A 27,686-nucleotide genomic window follows, 5' to 3' on the forward strand; every position below is an offset into this window, starting at 1 on the left:
TTGCACTTAGCTTCCTCTTTACTTTAATGATATTTATGTAAGGAGATACGCTGACTTTCATTGGTCAACTCTTTGTTTCAGTGGTTTAATAAGAAACTATGAAATAGATGTTGTGCAATTTCAAGACAAGTGCTCCAGGAAGCTGAAAAGTTGTTGAAGGAACGGAGAGTAAACAAGGATTTTAAAAATATTTAGTAAGCTGAAATGCAGAAATTTCACAGTGGCGTCTCCGTCCTCTAGACTAAAAGGAGTTTGTACGGCCAAGTCAAGGAAGGAATCAGACTGCCAGATGAAATTATTTAAGTTATGAGGAACGCTTGCCTGTGGGTTCTCCCGCTAAACAGACTTGCTGTTTTTTACTGTGTATGGATGTCTGCAGTGTACTGTACATTCTCAAAAAATTGTCAAAACTTATGTACAAGTAACCTGGTAAGTTTTGAAAAACTGTACTTAATCTTTTGAAACATAGATGATTATTAGCACTGTAAGGATTTTCTATTACCTATCAGCTTCTTCAAAATTATTTTAAAGAATGTATCTGAGTAAAAGCAGAGTCTGAGAACTAATACTTAACATTTGAATTTGTGGAACCTGGAAAGGAAGAAATCCTGTTAACCAGATTGCATGGGTTTTTGTTTTATACTTTCTTTACATACTTATGTTCCAACAGCTCCTGAAATTACTATAAATGCTAAAGACCCTGGAGGGTGGAGGAGAGAAACCTTTGTTCTTTCAGTTTATTCACTTTACTTACCCATTTCTGTCTAGTCTACGACTTTTGTTACATAAACCTAGGAAAACTGTAAATTCATGAGAAATTGGCTGGGAATCTGTGGCTTGCACAATTATCCTGAACTGGTTCCGGCTTCTTTTTAAAGTCACCTATGCTTTTAATTGTGGATATTTCTTTAAGTATTAAAGTAAGTGGTTGGATTCTTAATCTTATGCTTTCTTAGTGTTCCTTTGAGTAGTCAAGTGGATATTATTATTTTTCCTTCTACTGATGCACGACAAAGATAAGCAAAACCTCTCAAATCCAAACAACAATTCTGCAAGAGGCTTTCAGGAGTTACCTCCTTGTTTCTATTTGCCCGAGACGTTGATGTTGTTTAGAAGATCATATACCTTTTCTCTGTAAAAAGAACATTTTGTGCCTGGGGGCTAACTGTGGAAACCCACTGCAGAGGACTATCACCTGCTCCATTTATTTCATACATTTGTCTGGTAGTTCCTTTAAAACTACTTCTAACTCTTGCACCAGTGAAAGAGTTAATTGCCTTCCCTGATAGAAGCCTATCAAGCAATGATAAATTTAATGGGGATCCTTTGATTTAAGCTTAAATTAATTCAGAATAAGAAATAAGTTGCTCTTCCTCTCAGCTTTGAAAGACAGGAAAATCGCATTCATGTTCAGTGAATGTATTGTGTAAGGGATTCAAATGAGAAAAATATAATCTTGGAGTCTGAGAGCTGTAAATCTTATTTTTCATCTCCAGTCTACTTATTGTGTTCACATTTTCTTTATGACAACTTTAATTCTTACGGTTATCACGGTGTGCCCAGAGTGCTGAAAATTTGTTCCTGAGAGTTGTTGTTAAGGGTGCCTTTACCTGTTTGCAGGACAAAACGTAAGATTTCATTTGCACTTCACATGTGGTTACTGGTTTGGCACACTTGGAATGATGTGAAAAAATAGGCACCTCAGCTCAAGATCACTTCTGGCAGGAGAAGAAGGGTGGTCACCATATGGCTGCATAAAAACCTTTCAAAAGGAGGCTAGGCAAAAGGCATTTAGCTTGAAGGAAATTCTTTCTGCTCCCAAGAGGTCAAAGCCACTTGGCTTTGTCATTTATGCCCAAAGTATTTATGAAACATTTGTTATTGACTCAGTGAACCAGAATCAGATGAGCGCCAAATCCCCACCTGAGATAATTTAATCAACACCATCTGATTTTGCCAATGTCTTTGCTTGATGGTACTCTGAAATTAGTCTCAAGTGAGAAGCTACTGGTGTGTCAACAATAAATTTATTCAAAGGAGGAAACATTGGTCAAAGAAAATTTGTTCTGCAAGAAACCAATGCTTTAATATGTTTTAACCAAAGGATTTTGGGGAAACATTTTCACTCTTTGTAAAAATGTATGTACTTCTCTTACAGGAAGGAGAATTTGGGATTACTAACCTTTGCAATGTTAGTGACATCACTGCAGCAGTGAGTAATGGTTTACTTTGTTAATTGCTGGTATTTTATGTTACTGCTATTTGAATAAATGCCTACAATGATTACATTGTCAAAGACTTCACGTAAATGCGCACCGTTGCCTGTCTGGCACAGGTCATTAGGTTGTGTGCTTAGATTTGGCTCAAATTATTAAAGGCACAATTATCTTTCTTGTTTAAAGAAAATTTGTAAAGGGTGTGGATCTCTGCTGTGAGTCATGTTCACATTTGTGATTGATATAAAAATAATCATTCATTGTGAGAAAATGAGTCAAAACTAGTGTTCCTTCCAAAATGCGAATCATTAAGACTGTTTTATTCAGCTACCTGTGTACAGTTAAGTAGTGTATTTTGTTTTCTCAGTGATTTGATGGGAGGAAACTTAAAGTGACAATTGTTGAAAATTTAGAGTTCTCTAGGACTTCAAATGGTTGTGTCTATTACGAGGGGCTCTTTACCTTAAAATGAGCTTTCCATGGCAGCGTTCTTGCAAGGAATTTAGCTGATGTTCTCCTAGTTCAGATTTCAAACGCAACTCAAGCTGTTGGTTATACATATTCTTTGAAGAGCGGTGGGGAATTCAGTCATCAATATTTTCCACAGAGGCTAGTGGGAAGCAGCCTCTCAGTGCCTGGTATCTGGCGATAGGCTGGGTCATTTATGATACAGGGACCATAAAAGGCTGTGTTGTCATGACAATACATAGCAAGGTTGACTTGCCTATTTAGGTTACTGTGTATCTTTGCTCAGTGTTATCAAGTCTGTTTTTTTCATGAGTCTTTGCAATCCTCAATATGTCTCCTGCTTCCAAAGCTGTTCCCTTTCAGCTTCCCTTTAGGAAAAAAAAAAAAAGTACATGACCATTAAGAAGTAGATGGGACAGAATAAACAAGAAAGGTCTGACATCAAATCCAAACATATAATATTTATTACATCTTTGCAAACTCATGATTTTAAAGCTGATGCCTTTCCTGTTGGAGAGTGGGGTGCTTGTATTGAATGGCTTTTCGCTCTGCTTGGTTGTGCTGCATACTGTGTATCCCTTTCTTCTTCACACAGAAGAAGTGTTAAAACAAACACGGGAGAGAGGGAGCACTGGGCACACATATCATGGCTGCCTGGGTGACTCTTTCCCAGAGCAAGACTGAACGTGGACTGTTTTATCCAGGGCTCCTTCTGCCCCTGGAGCTGTGCATCAGCCCTTTCCCAAGGCCTATGAAAAGCTGAGGTGATAGTCACAGCCTGCTCAGGTGTCCTGCATTCCTTTTAGTGCTCTCAGTACATACGAGAGTGTCAAAGTCTTTACCAGACCTGAACAGGTAGTTGAACATCTACTGTTTTGCACAAACCAGTCTCTAAGAATGAGTTATTTTTTCTTCTGCTCTATATTTGGTTTTACATTGAGAAGGGCACTATACAACATAACTCCCTTACTGTAGTATCTGAGTACCTACAATCTTTAGTATATTTAATATTTTTGTTACAGAGTTTAAATGCTGTAAATGCGTATTTTATTGCTAAGGAATGAGGGCACAAAGGAGTTAAGTGACTTGGTCATACAGAATGTATTACTGCATCTGGAAATTGAACTACTGTTCTCACCCTTAGTGCTGGGGTATCCCTTCTCTTTAAAAATGTGCTTTGAAAGTCCTTTTTAAAGCCACTGTCTGTCTTTGCAGTGCACACAGGGATGTCAGTTTTGGAATGCAACAGTGCAAATCAATTGTCCACTGAAATGTGTGAGTATTGCCTTAGCCTCAGCTCCATATCTCTTATCTCCAGTCCATCAAGTACCTTATCCGATGGCAGATGTCGAAAACTTAAACACAGCAGTGTTTCTATGAAAAGATGTGATGTCCATGTTTTTTCTCAGTACGTTTATAAATTCTCTTTTAGGAAGTTAATAATTCTTGCTATGGGAGTTACCTGTAATATCAAAAGTTTTCATTGTGTTTGTCAAAATGTGGCGACATTTTACAGTACGTTTAGCTCAACCACTCACCCAGATTTTCATGCAGTGAGAAAGAACTAGTGCTTTGCAGGATTTTTCTCTACTGGGGCCTGTCTCAGAGTTGTATGCAGATTTAAATGAAGCACATAGTCTTTACTAGATTGATTTTTTTGCTTTTACTAAACCAGATGGATAAGACATTGGTCTAGGACAACTGCCATCATAGTTTTTAAACTGCTCCTTTTTCTGGACCTCTTGAACACCTGAAGCTCATTCATCCTTGGCATAATTTTAATGTTGACTTTCTGGTTTTTCAAGTGTGGGTTTTCCTTCTTTCATTATTTGCCAGTGACAAGGTTTATGTGGTGTTCTTTCACTGTAAGAAACTTCTAATTAATTGATATTATCTGTTTGAAATACCCTATGATTATATTTATGCTAATCTCACATTTTATTAATGTGCTTCTTGGCAGAACAAGACATACACCAGAGCATGTGAGGTAAGTTAAATACTATCAGATCAATACAAAAAAATCATTATTTCAGTGATTACTATGTCCATATAGTGCTAAGAAACACAATGTTAGGTACACAAACTTATCAGTCCAGGTCTAATTGTGTTGTGCTCCCTAAAGCTGAAGAATAAGTACCTGAATCCTTTCTTTCCAGCATGGTGGCTAAGGACATGTTTGCATAACAAGCTGCCATGTAGCAAAGAATATTGCTTTAGAAAAAGCAGACTAATCATACCAGTACGGAATGCAGTACAAACCTATTTCATCTGTGTTCTAGACTTTCATAGGAGTCTTGTTCTATCCAGTTTTTCATTAATCCCACCAAAGATGAACCAGAGAGAATGCTTATTAAGGCTGGTATGATACCAGCTTGGCGAGAAGTGGAAAAAAGGAGTGGGAGCTAGAAGACAAGACATGCTTGACTGGGTAGGGAGTCCAAATGAAGTAAAATGCAATTCAGTAAAGGGCAGCATGTTGTCCTTTAGCAAGAGATCTCAAATGGGGAGTGCCTGGTCTGTGCTGCAGATGGACTGGCATTTACATTAATGAGGCAAGTGGTACTGCAGAGACGGTGCCTTTCTGGGGCCCTTTTAGCATGGACATAGAGTGTAGGATGGGATGGGAACGAGACGATTGCAGGATTGTGTTTGGGACTGTTGAAGCCTCAGTATGAAGGTTGTACCCAGATGGGGGCAACACACTTCAAGTAGGAGATGGAGGAGTTGGAGGGAATCCCAAGTAGGACACAAAGTCATTTGCAAGCTGTAACTTTAATTGAAAGGGTTGGTTTTTTTCATGCTTTTTAATCTCTGAAATTATTACTATAATAAAGGTTTACAAATATGTTAAATGGTGGTTTGGGAGTGTAGGAACAGTCCAAGAAGTAACCAACTTACTTTTTTAGAAACACAGAATTAGTGTGGGGGGTTTTTTTGTTGTTGTTGGTTTTGTGGTCTTTTTTTTTACTTGTCTGGCTACACAATATGCCAGTTAAATTCACCAAGGGCTTCTGTGGGATTATTTTTCCGCTTGATCAGCTGACTTGATTCCCCACATGGTCAGGCAAGCATGACGTCGTTGCATGCAGAGGATCAGGTCATTGCAGTCTGCAGGGGAAAGGAGGAGGAGTAAGAGTGTCACTTTTCCTTCGGCGCTCACTCAGCTCTGTCTGGTGACTACACCTTGAGACTGAAATCTGGTAGTGTTACTCCTTTCTAGGTATTACTTCTCACCTAGGAACATAGGAGCGTCACTGAATTTGGTGGGAATATTCATAAGAAAAGGCAGCAGAATCTGGGTCATATGGGGGCATTTTTGATAGATGGGGAATATATAAAGATTTCTTGTTTCCAGGCAGAGCAGATGGCAAATTTTCCTCAAAATTTCTAAGGCTAGGAGCTTTAGTAATCCTCTTACCTCAAGCAAAAATTGGATTTATGGTTCGGACAAAGATCAGAACAAGAAAGAAAAATATGAGAAAACCCTAATGGTCAGAAATATCTGTGTTAAATGAAGCAGAAGGCACTATGAATCAGCGTGTAATTTGGGGACGCTATCCCCTACAAACTAAACCAATCTTGGTTGCAAATGAAAACTCCAGTGTACACTTGGTAATTGATGTCTGCTAATACCCAGATCTTTGCCTGCTAACAGTCATGATAATTCACTTGGAAGTATTTTGTTTCTCTGAATACAAAAACATTGGAAAAAACTTTTTAAGTGCTTGCACTTGACACTGAATGCCTAGATGTGAGATAATTTTTGTAGGAATATACTGCTAAGCAAGGTTTTAAATCCGTCTCAGCTGCAACCATGTTGTCTGAAATAACACGCCTTATCAGTTTCCGCAGGGTGCAGGAAGTGTATATCCTAGAATCACAGGAAGAGCAATTAAAAAAATTTGCTCAGTTAACATAATGAATTGCTCCTGAATGATCTAAAGGTTAATTGTCACTTGAAATGTGGTTGTTGTATGAAGCAAACATCAAGATTTGATAGGTTGAATGAACTTGCAGAATAAATTGAGCCTAAATAAAATGCCTTTCTAGAAAAGCTCAAACCATCACTTCTCAAATGTTCTGGCTTTCCAGGAAACCCAGTCTCACATGTAATTTTTAAGCTACTGAGATTCACCTAGAGAATGTTACTACCTCTTCTTAAGTTCTCTAAGTCTAAAGCAGGGTAACGCTATATCTATGTTCCCTAACTAAACTGAAAACTCCTGGGAGTTTTCTGTTCTTAGGATGTGAGTGTGGAGAACTCATTGCCCTGAGGTATTTGTTGTGTTTGCAGCTTGTAGACATGACTGTACCATAAGGAGTAACTACTAACAAGGAAGTGTGAATTAGGCATGACTGCTCTTACAAATTACTAATTTCAACTATTTTGAAAATTCACTGCAAGTATGACTCTGCCTGGAATGCACTGGAAGTAAGAATGTGCCTCGTTCATCGGAAATACATGAAGTGTGAAAGGGTGAAACCCAACATGTGGAAGATGTCATTTTTACAATTAAAAACCATTACTTCCCAACTCCATGGTTGTTACTTTCCAAATTTAATGTTGCCCTGTATTTGTGTTTTCCACAAAGCGACAGGGTCTAAGGAGGAAAGCCTTAATTCAGTGCCCAGTGAAATGATGGAAAGGGTCCCGGGAAAAGTGAGTTTGTGTAACTGCTATTTTTTAGAATGAATGTAATGATTTCCACAGGGGTTGTATGTATTCAAAATGTCCACAGGATTTGTATGTATTTAAAATATGTCTCCATAATTCTAAGAAGAAGTTTGCCTTTACACAAAACTAACCAGTGAGTTCTGTACCCTACACAGACAGTTTCCTGTAAGTTTGGCTGTAGCCGGGCAGAGGATGCATATGGAGTTGAAGCACAGAGTAAGTCTGAATACAGTCCTGTGTCTGATTCACAGTCTGACAAATTCAGTTTTAGTATTGTACACTTGTTCTACTATCTGGATTTCTTTGAAAAAATAGGAATGTCTTGAGTGCTTTTATTCGTCAGAAAATTACCACTCCTCTTATTTCTTTTAATAAATACAATGAAGGTAACTCTATCTAATAGTAAAGCTGTTTTCCCTCCCTTTCATGGACATGAGACTTTTTAAATCCAATCTCAACTGTTTAAGATGATAATTTATCAAACACCTGTCCTTGACCTGCCTGCTACCTTGAAATCATTGCAAAAGGCTCCTGCAACTTACACGGCAACAATTCGGCCAATACAGTGCTATGGAAATGAGCTTCTTGAAAATCTCTTCAGAAGTCTCTCTACCTTCTCTAGATTTCTATTCAGCAAAATTTAGTTACTAAGCACTTGTAACTAAATGCGCATCTACCCAAGCACAGAGCTTTAGTCGCAATTGCTCACATTGAACTTGGCCCAGTTCAGGCTTACTTATCAAACTGTCTTTAAAATGTCATGTGATTTATTCAGCAACATTTTCAATATACTCTTTTTCTGTGTTTTTATTGGCTTCCCAGCTTTCAGGTGTGTGGAGTAATAGGCTTTTACCCTTAAGGCCCAGAAATTGCCATGAAAACTTCTTTTCTTACTGTTATATTTTATTTTCCCCTCAGACTACTTGAACAAGCCTAGTGCACCATTTGCATCTACCATAGGAAGCCACAATGTCACATTAGGGTGGAAGCCAGCTAACATCTCTGGGGTGAACTATATTATCCAGTGGAAGTTCAAGCAGCTCCCTGGAGACTGGAGGTACACAGAGGTAAAGAAGGACACTTACTTTTACTTTGCAAGAAATAGGTTCTTGGTTTTGTTTATAATACAGCCCTGTTTCACAGGGAAAAAAAAAGGTAATTTATTAATAGAGTGGAATCATAACAAAAACCACATGAGGAATGAGTGTAACAACGAGATTTTGAAACAGAAGTGGCCATAATTTACTAGTGAATTAAGTGGTTCCTTTATCTTTTTCTGGCAGTTGGCTAAAAGTGGTAAAACATTTTAGGATTCTTAGTATTCTTTGTGTACTTGCAGGGCACTGGTTGTGTTTGTCATCTCTGCTCTTCACTTTATTTTAGAAAAACATTGGGTAATATGTTAGGCACATGGAAGAGGTTTACAAAATCATGAGTAACATGGAGAAGCTGAGAAGTGGACAATTATTCTCCATTTCCTCCAACATAGGAATTAGGGACTGTGATGGAAACTAGCAGGTAGCAGACTCAAAACTAGCAAATGAAGGCATTTCCTCACAGAATGTGTAGTTAAAATGTTCAGCTGCTTTCTGGAACGTGTGGATATTAAATTACTAAATTTAAACTACTAAATATTACAATTTAAAATTGTTAAAATTACTAAATGGGGTTCAACAAGTGACTGGAAAAATTACTGGAAGAAAAAATTGGGTTGTACTAAATGCAAACATTGCCACCGTTTCATGTTGACCCATGCTCGTAAAATGCCAAGACTGAGGGTATTTGAGAGATATATCACTGTTGGCTTTCTTTTTTTTATACCTTTCCCTAGAGATATTTTTTGACTCTTGTCAAAGACACAATGCTTGGCTAGATAGACCTTTGTTCTGACTCAGTATGGTTATTCTCATATTATGTTCTTTTGCGTCAACTGTACACTTGTTATCTTGCCATCATCTCTATTGGACTAATTCATAGAGCATGGCAAGTTGGGGCCACAAACCAAAGGTAAAGATAATTTGCTAAGCAGGAAGTTCTTCTGAATTAATCATTGGTGAAATAATGGGTAACAGTGACTTCAGACCATAAATATTTTAAGGTAACTAGGAGCCTTTGGATCTTAAACCTGTAGTATATATACCAACAGTTTAAAATACATTGCCTATAATACATTATTATTTCAGTTTTTTTACCTTATTCTTCAAATGTATTATTATATTGCATCCATCCTTCTATCCATTTACTGTTTAGATTTGGTAGCATGCTCTGAAGAAAAGAGAAGAGAAAAAGTTCTGAAAGGGTGGAAATCCAAAGTCTGTAGTGAAAATAGTTCTCAGAATTTCCTCTTATTTAAGCTTAGGATGCTGTACTTAAGTGTCCTGAAATATGTATGTTGTTGTATGAGACCTCTTTTGCCCTGACAACACCCTACATAGTAACTGCAGATGGAGGAAGAAAAAAAAAGATTGTGTCTGTGCATTGATCTAGGTAGTATCTGAAACTTCATATACAGTCGAAGACCTTCAAGCCTTCACAGAGTATGTGTTTCGAGTAGTTTGGATCGTCACATCTCAGCTGCAGCTCCATTCTCCATCGAGTCCCAGTTACCGGACACACGCTTTTGGAGGTAATGAATCACACTATTAGTTGCATCTTTCAGGATTGTATCAGAAACATTTAGTTTTCCTTGTTGTTTCTTTCACAGAAAGCATTGATGCTTAATCTTCAGAATGATGTGTATGTTGTCTGCTGAGTAGCCGCAGAAGACCAAACTAAAATACTACAACATCTTTTTGTTTGAACTAGAAGATTTAGGGCTGCTTCCTGATTTTAGTTTTGAGAACATGCACAGAAAAGTACATGGTCAAAATTGTGAGGGCACATTGGATAATTCTGTGCACAATTATGCACATGAACTTTTTGAGCGAAATTTTCCTGGACACTAAAAAAGTTAACCGTTGCTGAAATTTTATGCTGTCCCTAATCATATTTATTAGTATAAATGAATTAACAGGTATGAAACCTAAAAATGTAACTAAAAAAAAAGAAAAAAAACAATGTCTGAAATTCCATCCCAGAGTCGTATATTTCTGTCTTTTGCAGCTCCTGCGACAGCTCCTGTCATTAAAGATATTCAGAGTTCAAGTCCAAACACTGTTGAAGTTAGTTGGTCTCCACCACTTTTTCCCAATGGATTGATTGTTGGGTATAACTTGCTCCTGACCAGCGAGAATCACAAACTATTGGGAGCCTCAAGAGGGCATAGCTTTCAGTTCTACTCCACCTTCCCAAACAACACTTACAGGTACAGAAAGCAAAGATAAGCAACATGGCCAAGTGTGCTATAGCACTTCTTGCCCAGATAGCACAGGGTATGCCTAAGTATCACTTCTGCACAATTATGCTGTTTACTTAATGTTCTTTCCAAAAGCAAGGGTACTTTCCTGGGGATAACAGAGTTATTGCAGATGAGTTAGATGCTTATGTGTAAGTCAGATGGGATGGAAGGAAAAGCAATTTGATAAAGGGCCAGCAGATTGCATTTTCTTAGCTGCTGTTTTTTATTTTTTAACCTTGTATGGCATCTTTTCAGTATATTCAAGGGATGACAGAGCAGTGTTCTCTACTTCTTTAAGCATCTGGAAAAATATCTTAATTTTTATTAAACACAAAGGCCTGCATTCCCCTTGCACTGGTAAATACAGATCTTCATTTGAAATGAAATTGAGTTGCTCTTCTGAGTCTGAGGCCTCATTTTAAATTTTAATTTAGAAGATTCTATTGTCCCACCTTTGAGGAATTCAAATTCTGGTTGGTTTTATTTTTATTACAAATTCCTCAGAGCATTATATTTAAATGGGCATTTTCTGATTGTCAAGCACTTCTGTAGCAGCTGCCCTACTTGATAAAATGTTTCTCCAGCAATTTTTCAAAAGAAACCTGCAAACCAAATCCTGTCTCTTTGGTTTATTATAGGTTCAGTATTGTGGCAGTTAATGAGGTTGGTGCTGGACCCCCTGCTGAAGTCAACATCACAACCCCAGAATTCAAAGGTGCAAGAGTAACAGAGTCCTTATCGTTGTCTGTTCCTGGGGACAAAGTCACCTTCCCTGGGCTGCTGTGTACCTGGCAGAAGAGGTGCACAGCGGAAGAGAACAATATTTAGACTGTAAACTATGCATGACAAGGAGTTGTACACTGAGGAGTCAATAGCATATCAGAGACAGTCCTGTTCTTTAGCTGTAGATATTATTGAGCTACACAGCACATTAATAACCTGGGACGCTGGCAGGCCCAAACAAATTTGGCTTGAGTTATATTACAGATGAAAAACACCTCAGTGGTCCAAGGCAGTGACTGAGAGGACATACTTTCATTTTTTAGATGAGATTTTAACAGCTGAAAAACAAATGTATTTCTTCTAATAATATTAAATACTTAATATGAAACTCTTTTGTTAAAACACCCTCAGTTATCTCACGCCAAATACGTGAAATCACATCCATTTTTGTTGCTCCTTCATGGCTGTATTTATTTTACTATATTAACTAATTAATAATGAAAGTAATGATACACTATAGATATCACTCAAAGAATTCCCAGAGAAAAAGTAAATGTTGAGATAGACCACAAGTGAGAATGAAATCAACATTAACAAAAGGTATCTTTAGAAAAAAAAGTCCCTCCCCTCCTCCTGAAGAAATCCAGTTGTCAAACACCTGGAAACTCTTCAACTCTAGCAAACACTTTAAGCCCGTCTCTGCATCACCAGTCTTCTGCTATTGGTTGGAGAAGCTGAGCTTTTAGCTTCTCTAGTGTTTTTTAAAATATTACTTTTTAAAATTTTTTTGGTAACAGCTTAGACAAAGTAATATGTCCTTATCCAAAGACTCCACAGAAGTTTGCTCTAGGGTTGGCTGACCCTGAGCCATAGCATTTGTGCTATTTATGAAATGTCCAGACTGGTACATCTGACTGTGTTCATTAAGTCAAGCCAATTACGAACCAATTAATTTAAGGCAGAAAACAACCAACCAACCCTATCCCCCAAAACTCCACCTTCTGGTGGTGTGGAACCCATTCCACCTCCTGTTACTAGTCACCACTTAGGTTAATTCTTGTCAACTGCATTAGAACACATTTTCTCTCTGTGCTAAGGTGAACAGGAGCAACCCTTCCTCATGTATCACTTTCAGAAATGATGTTACTGCTTCAGGTACTGAGCTGTGTAGATCCTAAGCCCTGAGAAAAATCAGGGAAAGAATCTGATCTCTGGGCTAGATTGCAAGAAATGTCAGTGGAAAAGAGATAAGGAAATGATACTGGCCTCTTGTAGTCGGCTCTGGAGGGATCATTACTGAAATGACTCACAGCGTGTGCATTGTGAGAAATGCATGCAGCTCGATTTATGCAGATTATCCAGGAATGAATTAAGACAGCATTCGATCACAGTCTCGTGATACTCATGTGAGGTAATGATATCTGATAGCAGACAGCTGTTTAAACCAGAGGGGGGCGGGAAAAAGAAGGGAAGGATTGTTTGGAAACTGAAATTAGCCAAATTCAGACTCAAAATAATGCACCACTTTTTAAAATGAAGGTAACTACCTGGTGAATCAATTTAGCAGGGGATGTGCTAGATTTTCAGGGATGTGGGATTCAGAAGGAATACTAGCTACCTTTCCCTAGGCACAGCCCGGACAGAAGGTATGGATTTGATGTGGAGGTTTTGATGTAAGTTACTTGGACCTGTATAAGCACAAAGTCAGCTTATGTGACCAAAGCTCTCCTTCTTGACCATAAAAACTGTGAGTTTATTAAAAAACCCCACATATTTTAAATTTATCAACTTTGAAGATGATATTATCCCATTATCATCTTTATCTGTGAAAAATACTTGTTCCTTGAAAAAATCATTGGTCAGCATGATGAAATCCATGAAATAAACATACTTGCTTTGCTCTTCCCCCAGCTCTGTGATATAATATTCTAGGTTGACTGGGCTTCTCATAGAGGCCCAAGAGGGTTAAATATCCCAATTCCATTGGATTTTAAAGTGACATGGATGTCTTAGTGCCTTTGTTTCCTTGGGAGTCCGTAGGGCCTCATTTGCTCCAGTTTACTTTCCCTCACTAGGGACTCGCTACTGTCACAGGAAACGATGGTGTGAAATTCATGCGGTGCATTCTCACCCCAGGCGAGCAGCCAGAAGGCACTGTAATGAATAACTCAATCCACTTCCAACACTCAAAAAGCTCAAGTTTTAGTCAGTCGATGCTAGTGGAAAAATATATATCTACAAGTATATATGTGTGCATGTGTTTATGCATGTCTATGAAAGATGTATCTATCTGAGTTAGCAACATTGTTCTCTGTGCTGCAGTCGTTCCTCTTAATTCTGAATTTCTCCTTTTGTTAGTTAAGGAAAAAGCAACATGGCTTTTCCTATCCAGAAACCGGTCTTTGAGGAAAAGATACATGGAACATTTCCTCGAAGCAGCCCAGTGCCTGCAAAATGATATTATACGCCACAACATTACAGGTAAAATCGGATTGGGCTCTCTCCTTTTCTTTCAAGTACGACTTAGACCTCTGTATTCACCAAGGACAGAATGCACCTCACCTAGCCTGAGACGCTATCTAGCTTCCTTTTATAGCCAATGGGGAGAAATAGGAACTTTCAGGACATGGTGTGACCTATTTGAAATGACAGGCCTTAGGAAGAGATTAATTGTTCTCCCCAGTGCAACCTCTTCTTCACTGAATCTGGGCAGCTACTTCAGAGCTGGACTTTTACATAGTAGGTATCTAAATTGAGGTAAGATGAAGCCAAAGCAGATTTTTCCCTATGATTAATAAGTGTGTTTTCCCAACATGAATATGAGGAAGTAGTTGGAACTTAAGAATTAAATAATACATGGTGTCAAAACGTACTGGCTAAAGAGTATGCTAGTGTTTGCTAGTCTGGGACACAGACCTAAATGAGGCATTTAGTAGCCTAAGTCCCCAGACAACCATGTTATCTCAAATTAGTCTACACTCTAATGTTTCTTATCTACACTGGTGCTGTATTTGGTCCTTGGAGACAGTGTGGAAATCTGAGTTTATCTACTGAAGTTCACAGAGTCACAAAGATGCCAAAGAAGGAATGTTCCCCCTGACTAAATACCCTTTGACAGTGGAGGGGTGGCACAGATAATGTCTAGCTTGAATTCTAGAGTGAATGGTGCTTTGTGAGGAGATGAAAATTGCATCTGTTTGCCCTGGAGAGGGGCTATCAGTGTCAGTTGGTTTGCATGTTATGTATCCTCTTTCTGTCTGATTGCCTTTCTGAAGGGCAATTGTCTATAATAATGTCATTTACATAGAAAATGGGAAACTTTCCTTATCTGAAAGACTAGAAGTGGAGGAGAAAACCAGTTAACTTTTATCCCATGATGTTGGGTTGCAAATTGAAAAATACTTCTTTTTAAGGCAAATAGAAAAAGTGACTGAAAAACTGAAATTTATTTCTTATGCTATCTGTGTGCGTGTATCTTTCTATTTTTAGGAATTTCTGTGAATGTTTATCAGCAAGTTGTCTATTTTTCTGAGGGAAATTCCATCTGGGTGAAAGGAGCTGCAAATACGTCCGATGTATCTGACCTGATGCTCTTTTATGCTGGCTGGGGGAATATTACGTCCATCTCAGTAGACTGGCTTTACCAGAGGATATACTTTGTCATGAATGAAAAGGTGGTGCTCTAGGGCTTAATTAATTTCTTATTTCATTTGAACTATTACTGTGATTTATTGTACATGAGAAAATATGATTTATATATAGATATGCATGCACAAAATATAATTATAGAAATAGATTTTTTACTTTAATAATATTCAAATATTTCAGAGATTTAAAAAAGAAGAAAGACTTTAATATCAGGACATACTTAAAGCAAACAGGCTTTATGGAACTCTCGTTCCTTGTCTTATTTTTCTTCTTGGGACACCTCATACCCAGTATAAGCGACTTTGTTTCTGTTACTTGGTTTTCCATCTTGCCTGTTCAGTTCCTATTCCGCCTCAGGAAGGTGGTCAGATAACTAGTTAGTGATTATAATGCCCTTCATAATTGGTAAAAGATGTTCAAGAGGGAAAGTGTTTCATACCAGTGATGACAACTCAGATTATAACTGTTTTAACTTGAAGTAAAAATGTAGGTGGCAACCCTGCACTTGATTCCCTACTTATAAAAATTCAATTATACTAATATACTAATGGTCAGACTTTGCATGTATCTTTGTTGTCCTCTAATGTGCAAAGGACTAGAAAGCTGACCAAAATGGTTAGTATGAGATTTATTTTTTTTTTCAGTCCTCTTGCCATGTCTGATTTTTCACTTGCTGCTCAGGGAACAGCGAGCAGGAAAAGCAGTAGTGAGAAAAAGATACAAATAAGCTGTAGACAAACAGCCTGATGGCAGGGATTTCTGAATCCATTGCAGGTTAGAGAAGACCCAAGGTATTGCTCCCAGGATCAGAAAAGCACTTCCTTCCCTTTTTTCCCTTCTCTGCTAGATCATTTTAAAAGTACAGTTTGCCTATAGCCCCCAGAATTGGGATTTTCCCTCCAGCTTAGAGGTAGGAAGTTAAGAGGAGGATGACTGACAGCTTTTTCAGGGTAAGCTGTCATGGATGCATTTATACTTGTGTACAAGTGTTATACTCGGGTGACTGACAACTCAGGAGCCCAGAAGAACCTAGGATTGCAAGAGAGGTGTTTCATTGTCTAATTTCCCTGAAGGAGCCTTGGGTCAGCTTGTTTGCTGATTAGCAAATGCCCTATGAATGCATCACCAGTTTTTCTTCTCATTCCCCAGATACATGTCTGCCATTTAGAGAACTGCACAGCAGCTGAAGACATCACTCCTCTTTACGTGACATCCCCTAGGAAGGTTATAGCTGATCCCTATAATGGGTAAGTGTACTCCTTTGAGCATTTGGTGTCAAAGGTGCTATAAAGCTCTTCTCTAATTTTCTTCACTTCATTAGTCATCTAGGTTCCTGTTTCAGACTCCTGCCTTACCAAAACAAAAGTGCAATTGGCAACAAATAGCAAACTACAAAACAATTGGAACAAGAGTGACACCATGCAGTGTTGTTTTCTGCATTTTCTTCCCTCGGGTGTTAGCAGAGGAGATAAAGTATTTTCAATGCAGAATTTTGGTTTTCAGACGTTCAGTGTTTTTATGAATATGAAGTTCTATGCATTTTAAACGTCCACGGTTAGTAAGTGAGGCATTATAGAAGAATATTCTCCAATAATCTGCCAGCCAAATCCCCAGAAATGATGTGTTTAATTCTCCTAGGATGTATATTAATTGCACCCAAAGCATTTTCCTATTGTCTGTGTAGACAGGTGCATCTCTGAGCTGTTAAAATACTTGTGACTCATCTGTAAAGTTCTTGCACTGTAGTTATTTTTGTCTGTTTTGTTCCCTGGTCAGCTATATTTTCTGTCTTCTGGAGGATGGCATATACAGAGCAAACCTTCCACTCTTTCCTGGCACTGCCTCCACAGCTTCACCAGTAGTGAAATCCAGGGCTCTGAGAGACTTCACGATCAACTTCCAGTCTAAGAGACTTATTTTCTTCAACAAAACAGATCAGGCCTTTGTGTCAGGTTTTCTTGATGGTTCAGAATTTCACACGCTGCGATCACAGGTGTCACTTAATGACATTGAGAGCTTTGTTTATGAGAATAATGTGTTTACTGTCACAGATGGCTCAGCAGTTTTCCAAGAGGAGGTCTCTCCAGTAGGGAGTTCTAGCTTCAATGAGTATGTTGTGGATTGCAATTTGGCAAATCCAGACTACTTTGGCTTTGGTAACTTGCTTTTCTACGGGGCATCAACTCAGCCTTTTCCTTTACCAACTCTGCCTCGACTTGTCACGGCACTATTTGGGTTGGACCAAGCTGTGATCAGCTGGACACCACCCGAACACGCTATTGGAACAAGTAAGTTCAGTTGTTTCTTCCCGAAAGTCCTTTTCTTTCTAGAGGAATATCTTCCTATTTTCCCTTTTCCTCATGCTGGTCTTTGGTGACTTCAATAGCTAATCCTGTTGGAAGATGTGTCATTATCTCAGTCTGAAAAATTTAACACAAGATTTGCCGGTAAAATAGCTAAATTGTCTGGCTAAATTAATACAAGTTTATATTGGTAACTCATTTGTCATCTGCAAGGAATTTTAAGCAAGGCTCCATCTTAAGTACGGTATGGAGTAGCAGTAATGTTTTTGCTGATGTCACACAGAAAATGCATGCCAGAGACATACTGGCTTTTGATCAGTGACTGTGTTACAGCCTCTATCCTCTACATGTGCATGTGTCTTTGAATACCAGAAGATTACCTGTCTGAGGAAAATTTTGGTTCTTCCAACTTCATTCTTCATGGGGGATGAGCCACTACTCTTGGCTGGTCCCAAAGCAGAAAAGTGTAATTTTTTAATTTATCCCTTTCCTAATTCCCCTGATACACTATTTTTGAAATGAGTCTCCAACGTACAGTGTTTTGAAAGTTTGCGTATCTTTTGTTACAGCCATCTATTCTGCAATAAGATGATTGTTTGCATCTCACAGGTCTATCTGCTTGGCAGAACTGGACCTATGATGTGAAAGTGTCATCTCAGCATCCATCTGAGGAGGAATGGGTTGTCTCAAACATTAGTGACACTAGGTTTACAGTGAAGGAACTGGCCAGCTTCAGAGCATATGAAGTGTCAGTCAGAGCTGTGTCTCCTGCCGGTGAAGGGCCATGGTCGGAATCATTTAGAGGCACAACTTTAGAAGAAGGTGAGAACTGCTTTGTCACCCAGGAGAAATGAAGAACGAGTTATGCATACAGCTTTCCACCTAGTGAGGCCCAGGCTTTAGGCAAGGATGGCAAACTGGGCATCACAGAAAGGATTGTCTTAGAAACATTCAAGAATACAGGATAAGTAAATTTGCCTTTAGTTAAAGTAGTAAGATTCTCAAACTACAGTAACGGTATTATGTATTTGTTATTACTACTTATACACATTTTTCTATTGCTAATACACTATCAAACACATTATTTGATACACTATCAAATGAAGAGGTATGAGAGGTTTTATTCCTTTCCTGTGCTCTGTAAAACAGTTTCTATGATGAAGTGGTTTGAGCAGTGCCTTGGGCATTAATGACAATTTATGGAAAAGTGCAGGCTCACTAAAAGCTGAAAATCTTTGATAATGGGGGAAATGGATGTGCGCATGATGTCTGACACTTGCAGATCTTTGGAGTGTTTTTTGAAACCTAGTTCACCCATAATAAACTATGTCTGAGGGGAAAAGAGCTTTCATCTTAAGGCACTGGACTGGCACCTGAGATTAGTACTGGTACTGGTCTACCAGTATCTTAAGGGGGCCTACAAGAAAGCTGGTGAGGGACTTTTTAGGATGTCGGGTAATGGTAGGACTAGAGGGAATGGATTAAAACTAGAGATAGGACGATTCAGATTGGACGTTAGGAAGAAGTTCTTAACCATGAGGGTGGTGAGACACTGGAACAGGTTGCCCAGAGCGGTGGTGGAAGCCCCATCCCTGGAAGTGTTCAAGGCCAGGTTGGACGGGGCTCTGAGCAACCTGATCTAGTGGGAGATGTCCCTGCCCATAGCAGGGGCGTTGGAACTATATGATCTTTAAGGTCCCTTCCAACTCTAACAATTCTATGATTCTGTGATTCGGGGTGACTTTTGCCTGACTTCGGTAAGGCTGGGCCCAAACCTACAGTGTTTTTTAGGCATCTAATAGGGTTCCAAATTGGCTTATTCCAGATCTAAACCTGCCCCGAACCTCTCAGTTTCTCAAATTGTGATATTTTCATGCCTTTCTTCTTTGTCCATTATTCCTTGGAGCAAGGGCAGTTTCAACCGTGCTTCTGTAACTTTCCAGAAACAGGAACCCCTGCTGTTGAAATACAAATATACCTTAATTGCTTGCTGATGTGCACAACTGCAGTTTTCTTTCTTTGTCAGCTGAAGAAGACCCGTACATGTTGGCAGTGGGGGATGAAGGACTCTGGAAACAGCGGTTGGATAGCTACGGGCCGGGAGAACTCCTTTATCATCATATAAGAAATATTTCAGGTAATTACTAAACAAACTGCATGTTGCTGCTACAGACTCGTTGACATTTATTAGCTCTCTGTAAATTTCGTCAACAGAACTGGAAGACAAGAGCTTTCATTGCAGCAGCCTAGACTTGAATGCAGTGCCATACAATGAAGCAGCTTCACTGAGACAATTCTTTGTTCTCCATCCTCTTTCTTCTACTTTATGGATCAAATTAATCCTTAGTGAAGCCCTACTGACATCACCACAGTTACAGAAGAGCTGAAATCAACTCTCTGAACTAAATAGTGGTGCCTCCAGCATCGCAATATATGTCATACATTTATAATTATCATGGCTATATATGTACTATATACGTACTATATATGTACAATGTATTCCTAAAAGGAAGTGTCTATCTTCATGTTAACTGAGCCTAACTGTTCATTTGTATTGATTTTTTAAAAAATGAAGTGTCTGGCTACTTTCTATTCTTTAAAAATATATGGGATTTTATTTACATATTTGTGAAATGCGTATTATTTTCCCTTTTTTCTTCAAGACCTTGACTGGTATAATGACACTCTTTATTGGATTAATTCCATGGGGGAAGTTCAGACCTGGTCACTGAACAAAAGAGAGGGTACCACTGAGAATACTTATGTATCTGGCATCAGAAATGCAAGGATGTTGGCCTTTGATTGGTTGGGTCAATGCTTGTACTGGGCTGGCAAAGCAAATACGGTAAGTATAGTTGCTTTTCTTAAAAGGAAAAAAGCCCTGAGGTCAATAAGAAAGACTGTAAAACAGTATTTGGGAAGATAATCCTTACTTCTTGCAACCTGAAATGCATTTGGACCTTTGCTATTATAGTGTAAAACAAGGAGGCCTTTCTTCCCTTGTGTGATTTTCCAGTTATCCAAAAGTTTGGGGTAAAACGTTCATTAATATTCACTAATGCAGAGTACTGAACTCCAGCTGCAAAACAGGCAAATCAAACATGTTTTGTTGGATTCAACATTGTAAAAATAAGTGGAAATTGTGAAAATGGAGGCTGCCAAGTTGATCTCAGCTAAGAAGTAGATGGACTTTCTTTTAATCAAATTTGACATGATTTGCTTACACAGAGGTTTTCAAGACTGGCCTCTGTACTGTGATATTTTGCAGATCACTGCAGATGAAAAAATAATTACAATTGCACTTTGTACATTCTCATATCAGGAACATTGACATGTGAATTATTTAAAAGGTATCTGACTTGAAAATTGCAGTGCTAATTTATGCAGTGCTGTAAAATTATGCCTTTCATTTCTTGTAAGTGCAAAGTCAGAAGCTGTTTTAAAAACCGGAGCTAGGAGGCCAGATTTCACAGTGCCTTGCACCCTCATTTACACTTGTGAATAGTGAATATGAAGTGGGTGAGAAACTCTTGTCAGGCAGAAGGCTGCTAAAACTGGGGAAGCCAAGAGGAAGAGATATTTCAGCTTTTTCTTTTGTTACTTTTTGACAAACATTAACTAATAATTTTGCCTCATTCTTCATCATTATACTTTGCATGCAAAAGGTTTTGATTTTGAAAGCCTAATGCTTGCATGATCTTTTGACAAATGGTTGTGGAAAAGTCATTTATATATATTCAATTGATGATTTAAGTGTGATGTTAAAAGCAATTTTTTTGTCCCAAGATCTACAGAAAATCACTGCTGGGAGGCCATGTGGATATTGTGGCTCATGTTGTATTCCCAGTGAAGGATCTAGTAGTGGATTCAGTAAATGGCTATTTGTACTGGGCCACAATGTATTCAGTGGAGAGCGCAAGGCTGAATGGAGAGGAGTATCTTATGTTTCAACAGCAGCTACAGTTTTCGGGTAAACAGGTGACTGTTTTTTTTTTTTGTTTGTTTGTTTTTTTGTTTTTTAATTAGGGATGTGTTTTAGTGGTTAGATGTCTTCAATATAGTCAGTGTTCATGGTTGTCAATATCACCATATTATGACCAGAAAAATAACATGCCTTTCTTGCAATATTGTTATAGCATTTTGAGCACAGGATAAGAATTAAATCATGTAATAGCTGTACCGAGACTCTGGCAGTAGTTCTTAAGTCAGACCCTTGAAGCTAAATGTGACATTAAAGATGTCCTTGTAGTTGTAATGCTGCTCCTTCCCATGTGTGAAAGTTGCTTGCTTTTTCCAAATGGCTTAAATCTAGTGGTCAGTTCTGACTTTCCCATCAAAACACAGAGCCACAGCTTCATACCATCCTGCCTCCTCTGTAGTGTTCCCCACCTTACAGGTCCTGATGGGACCAGTTTTGGGGCTAGACACTTGCCAGGGACACCAGAGTGGCACTTCAGGCTGCAGAAGTATTGCTGCAGAGATGGCCTTTGCCTGTGCTGATGAGAGAGGGGGGCCAGACTGCCGCTATGCTTGTGTGCTTGTTCCCTCCTCTGTCCTCCCCTCCCCTCCTCTCCGCTTCCCTCCTTTTCCTTCCCCTTCTTTCCCCTCCTCATGTAGCTGGGAGAAAAGTGATGGATGACCCAATTCCCTTGCAAGAAAAGCCCTTACGGCCATAGCAGGGATGGGAGGACTCTGGGAGTGAGTGGGATTGGGATTACAGACCCAGTGAAGCACACAAGGTTTGATGAAAGTTTGAAACTTTCCCAGGCTGTGTCCTGAGCAGGTCAGGCTGAGGGACCATCCCATCTATTGCAGTGCTTTTACTTTATGGAGTCTCAAAGAAAAGCTGAATGCTCCCCACCTCAAACCACAGTCTGTGTGGGGTTTTACCCTCTGTCTCTAGTGCTGGAGTGAGGCATAGGTTGACTGCCACAGAAAAGGTTAACTTAGATATATCATTGCTGCAACAGCTTTCTTTAAAACACAGCTCTTGCTAAAGAAGCCTTTTTAAAAATTCCATCTGTCTTACAATTTGTGCTCCTGTTTTACCTGATATTAAAGACCCTTTCTAAACTTTAGAGATCTTGGTTAGCTTTGTATCATTCCCCAGAACTTTTCAGTTTCCGTACCCAAAGGAAAAGAGGCTGATGTTTCTCTGATTATGAAGAAGGCCAGGGCTGGCTTAGTCTCTGAAAGGCAATTAACATTTGGAAAGGCCGGATAATCTCACAGGTCCCTGTTATATTCATGAGGGTTTGGGAAGGAGAGGAAAGTTGCTTCTGGTGTGGCACCTGCTATACTTGTAAACCTAAATACAGAAGAACTGGAAAACTTCTGTCACATGTACAGAAATGTCTGTGCTGCAAAGGGTCACTGTATTTTCCACACCTCTCCATGGAAGCTGGCTAGTGTGGACTGTCTTCATGGGAAGATAAGTGCTGTCCAAGCTCAATGGCACACTTACATTTACCACACATCTTCTGGGTGATCTGTTGCAAAGGACTGGCAATTCTAAGCAGTGAACGTCACCTTCCTTGCCCTTCTCTTTTGATTCACTACCTGTTTCTCTGAATTGCCTCATTCTAACCTTAAATTTCTTGTTCTTGTTTTCAAGAACCTTGGCAGCAATAAGACTGCTTGTCTGTTCCTGTCACTTTTTTTTCTGCACCTTCCTCTATGTCAGTGATACCAGCCTTCAACCATCCACTTATTCACACCTCCTACAAACAAACATCTCCTATCCTGCTTCTATGCTGCCCCTAATCTATGCATTGACTTCCTGAACTCAGCCTCCTGCCGTGATGTATACAGGAAAAAAGCCAAGAAAAAATGTCTAGATTGAGAAGTGACCAGTTATAGCTGACAGGTGTTTGTTTATTAAAATAAAACCCCAAATAAACCCATCAGGAAAAAAAAAGGCAGCATGCCACTATTTAATGGTGGAATTATCAGGCTTGTCATTATTGTCCCATACAAAGATGCAAATATATGTTTGCACAAGTAATAATATTCCTTCCTTGCACAATGGAGTCCTTTATCCTGAAAAGAGTACATCTTACCTCAATATTAAAACACAGATGTAATAATTAATTGCTGTTCTCTGACAGTTAGAGCACTTTCTCTACATAGCTGGTTCTTACTGACGTTTACTAGCTGATTTTCTAATAAAGAATTGCTGTTCAGCTAGTTAGTACAGGATCTCCAGCAGTATATAGCTCTATCTCCTTTTAGCTTGAAATCTGAGTGATAGGAATAGATGAGACTACTATGGAGACAACAGGTTTCCTAAACAAATATGAAGGCAGAACTTTGAAAGTCTAATTTCTTTGGCAGGAACTAGATCCTTCTATGGCAATCATTTTATTTTCCAATCCGTTGTTTAGTTTAGCTGGTGCATATTGGCATAGCTTGATTGATTTTGGCAGAGGTATTCTGATTTATTCCAGTTTATAGTCTGACACAGAATTTCCAGAGCACTGAGTTGTTTACACTGTACAATATGCCTGGGGCAAAAGTAATTTATAGGGGAGGAGCAAAGTGCATTGTATGCAGGAGGGGCCAGGACCTTCTAGGTGTGGCCTCTTAATATTTCTAGTCAACGAGTATTTCAAGTAGCTAAATTTATGTTGTGCCTTATGATGTGGAGTTACATGTCGTGTCCAGACGCTAATACCTCTCTTAAAATGGAAAAAGTTTGTCTATTTTTGAAGCATAATGAAAGGGAGGTGTGAAATTACTGCCTAACTCCTGAATATGAATAGTACAAATATTCCTTTGCCTTTTATTATTGTGGATACAGGGATCAGGAGAAAGAGGGTGGGCACGTCTATGGGAAAATGTAATAGTTGCAGAAAAGAACTGGGGCAAGGAAAGAAGATCCAAATGTTTAAAAAAGTACGGTAGGTTCAGGAAGATGTAATTTGGTGTTGAGTATGGGAGGGAGAATAGGTAAATGGGATAAAATATACCATGCTTGATTAAATATGCACTCAGGCACATACATACTGTAAGATATTTTTAACAGGAAAACCTACAGGAGCAATCATTCAAACCTTGATTTTCTGACATACAGTGTCAACAGAAATATGTCAAGAATGTGATTACATAAGGACCAACAGACAACTAAGTGATATGGCATTTGCTTTCCTGTCATCATCTTCTGCAGTTTATTAATGGAGTTAAAAAAAACAAAGGCTGCTCCACTTACACCCATAATGGAAATTTAAGCTTATAAAAGAATAGCTACAACTAGTGTTTAGATGAGAAGTTTGAGAGCTGCTGGAAAACATGTTCAGAAAGGCTCCTAACAACTTGTAAGCTGTGCTAATGACATGACATAGACTGAACTTGATAATATTTAGCAGACTAATTTGTGGAAGCAAATTCTTTGTTACTCACAGAACAGTTTATTGGATGTCTGGTTTCTATTATTTTTGCATATGGTGTTAAATCTGTTGTTTACTGCAAAAGCAAGAAAGCTCTATTTTGAATATTAGATCCTTATTAAAAATATTAAAATATTAAAAATATTAAAATATTAAAAATAAACAAAAAATCTTGCATGTAGTTTAGACAAAGATGAAATATTGAAGTAATGAACAGGAAGGTTGTTTGGTTGTTTCATTTCCCCCCCTGTCTCTGGTACATTTGCATTTACCAAAATGTAAATATTTGAATTTCCTGTTTAGCCAAATACATCAATAGAAATTTTACATGTATTTTCCAAGAATAAGACAACACATTAAATATTCTATGCATAAAATCAAAGCTAGAAAATAAAGACAAAAGATCTGAAATACTTCTTTCAAAAAGTGATTCTGACTTTCAGAATGGATGTCCACCACCTGTTTCTGACAAAGAATATTAAAATACCAGAGGTGTTCTGGAAATTTTGATAAGTAGTTCCACTAATCCCTTGATACACTATTGCCATCATATCTGAAGTACTCAGATACTCCAGGGATGAACACTGTGACAGATGCTCATAAAATGCTATCTAGAAAATCATCAGCTGCTATAAATACATGTGCACCAATGACCTGTTTATTTTTTAGTGCTACTTCTTTTTGTCTTAGACTAAATGTTCATAGTAGTAATATTGGTTTTGCCGATATTTTTGCCGAAGAGCTGTTTATGCTGTTGTCTAGACAACAGTTGTGCTGAAGGGCTTCTACCTCAGAACTGAAGGCATGTTCAAATTGCCATTTGGACTTTTTTTCCTTAGGTGGTTGGTTTAACTTTGGATCTCACCTATGGTTTTCTTTACTGGCTTGTGCAAGATAGTCTGTGCCTAAACCTATACAGAATTTCTCTTTGCAAAGAAGGGTAAGTAAATGTGTAGCAGACGTAAGAAAGTCTGTATTTTCTGGTTTTTGTGATTCTCTTTAAAAACAAATTTTGTCCAATGCTGGGCACACTAATTACTAATTTAGCAATAAACTAAAGAAGAGCTAATGGTCACACCTAGCTGATGGGAAACTACATGTTGAGATGGTTGTTAACATGGTTTTGCAGTCAGAGAAACACAGTATGGTGCTCAACTGAACTAAGGTCACGCTCATCAATTTTTAGACTTAGCTTTAGGAAATAGTTACCGTTTATGGTCTATTTTATCTTGGCATTTACAACAGCTGGCAGTTTTCAAGTGCCTAGAGCTGTAGCTTGTTCATCTTGCATGGAGCTTAGGACTTGAACTGACACCACTTTCTCACCTGAACAATCAGCACTCAGCAGGCTTTCCTCTTGATCATCCTGAACATGAAATGGCTTCATTATTCCTGAAAGGTAAAGTTTAAAAAGCACACAAACAAACCCATGTTTATGAGTCAGCTCAACTATATACTAAAACCTTAAGAAACATGCTAATTTGTTCTGTAAGTGCCAAGTGCATGATTTCTTTTTTTTTTTTTTGCAAGCATCAGATTAAACCTCTTAAACATAACTGAACAGTATCTGTATTTACATGTGCTCATGATGTTGCAGGCTGGCTTTGTGTGAGATCAGATGAATTTTGTGAATGATTTTAGACTTGCTATGATTAATGGTAAACATTTAAAGAATCAAAATATGTTGATTAGTTTTAGCTAGAACATGCAGCTCCATTGTGAACCAATTGGCAGCCATAAATCATTGTCCCTGGCATGCTAGAATAGAGAGATTAGAAGTAATCCATCCTAATGGACATGATGGTGTGTCAAAGCTTTTCCAAATTTGTTTTGGATAACATGTGTCTAAGCTGAAAGACATTTCTGAGATGGCAAAATGATGCCTCTTACAACATATTTAATCTCTTACCCAGAAGATAAATTGGGAAAAAAAAAGCCTGTAAATTTTGACATAGCAGTAACAGGACAGATTAAATCACCAGCGATGCCAGTGGAGGAAAATGATAATAGAATTTAATTAACAATGGAATGTTATCAAGGAAACTAGCAGGGTCAAATTCATCTGGGGACTTACTCTAATGAAGTAGAGTGAATCTTGGTGTGAAGTAAACTCCACTGTTTCAGCGGAATTGCTGAGAGAAGGTGAGATGACTTTTCAAAATACTCAATTTTCTACATCCATACATCAGAATATTAAGCCATTTTGTAATTGTTTTCTAACGAAATCAAAGGGATGAAGGCTTTGTTTTGCATGCGCTCCTACAATGTGCCATTCGGAAAAGTGTCCTGCTGTAGAGACCTTAAAGAAAAATTTTTGAATTGTTTTCCTGCCTCCTACGTGAGTATTTAGAATTTGAATGATGAGAAACTTATTGATGTGCCAAACATTGCATAAATCTCTTTCTCTCTACATGTGTGTTTTCAGTTTGCTAATTTCATACGTGTTTTCACAGTTGTGGTAACGCCATCATCACAGAATTTGCAGCATGGAGTACTTCAGAAATATCTCAGGGTGCAGTGGAGTACTACAGTGGTCGTCTGTTCTGGATTAATAGTCTTCAGTTCATTACAACTCAGGAAGTCAATCAGAGCCTTAGCATTCCCTTCTCGCAACCAGCAGAGTTTGCAGCCTTTACCCTTGTTCACACATCACGTAAACCTTTGCCAGGTACCTCATTTTCTTTATCTAAACCCCTCAATAAAGGTATTCACTGTCAGTCTGTAATACTTCATTCTTGAAATTCTTTAGTCATGTGACAAAAGATGAGAACAACAACAATTTATTAATAAATATATTGGGCAATACCTGGATAATATGCAATTATTAAAGCTGATGGGTGTGGCTAAAAAGAATACACGGTGGTGTTATTCATTGTTTCTATCTAATGACAGCTTACAGGACTTTCCATAGTTCTTTAATGTTTTAAGTCA

General features: G+C 38.4%; 1 protein-coding gene across 1 annotated transcript in view; it reads left to right on the forward strand.

Annotated features, from left to right (window-relative positions):
• The first annotated feature begins 306 nt into the window (after window positions 1-306).
• ROS1 (ROS proto-oncogene 1, receptor tyrosine kinase) overlaps window positions 307-27,686 on the forward strand; it is a 73,236-nt gene continuing 45,856 nt past the window's right edge. Inside the window, exons 1-19 of the mRNA XM_074578316.1 lie at window positions 307-429; window positions 2,159-2,212; window positions 3,900-3,959; window positions 4,645-4,671; window positions 7,515-7,575; window positions 8,278-8,426; window positions 9,847-9,985; window positions 10,462-10,663; window positions 11,335-11,411; window positions 13,778-13,900; window positions 14,909-15,093; window positions 16,217-16,314; window positions 16,844-17,355; window positions 17,980-18,192; window positions 19,397-19,507; window positions 20,034-20,215; window positions 21,157-21,348; window positions 25,595-25,695; window positions 27,209-27,423. Of these exons, the coding sequence (XP_074434417.1) occupies window positions 307-429; window positions 2,159-2,212; window positions 3,900-3,959; window positions 4,645-4,671; window positions 7,515-7,575; window positions 8,278-8,426; window positions 9,847-9,985; window positions 10,462-10,663; window positions 11,335-11,411; window positions 13,778-13,900; window positions 14,909-15,093; window positions 16,217-16,314; window positions 16,844-17,355; window positions 17,980-18,192; window positions 19,397-19,507; window positions 20,034-20,215; window positions 21,157-21,348; window positions 25,595-25,695; window positions 27,209-27,423 (2,824 nt within the window). The remainder of the gene's footprint in view (window positions 430-2,158; window positions 2,213-3,899; window positions 3,960-4,644; window positions 4,672-7,514; window positions 7,576-8,277; window positions 8,427-9,846; window positions 9,986-10,461; window positions 10,664-11,334; window positions 11,412-13,777; window positions 13,901-14,908; window positions 15,094-16,216; window positions 16,315-16,843; window positions 17,356-17,979; window positions 18,193-19,396; window positions 19,508-20,033; window positions 20,216-21,156; window positions 21,349-25,594; window positions 25,696-27,208; window positions 27,424-27,686) is intronic.

The sequence above is a fragment of the Larus michahellis genome, chromosome 3 (genome assembly GCF_964199755.1).
Source record: "Larus michahellis chromosome 3, bLarMic1.1, whole genome shotgun sequence".
NCBI lineage: Eukaryota > Metazoa > Chordata > Aves > Charadriiformes > Laridae > Larus > Larus michahellis.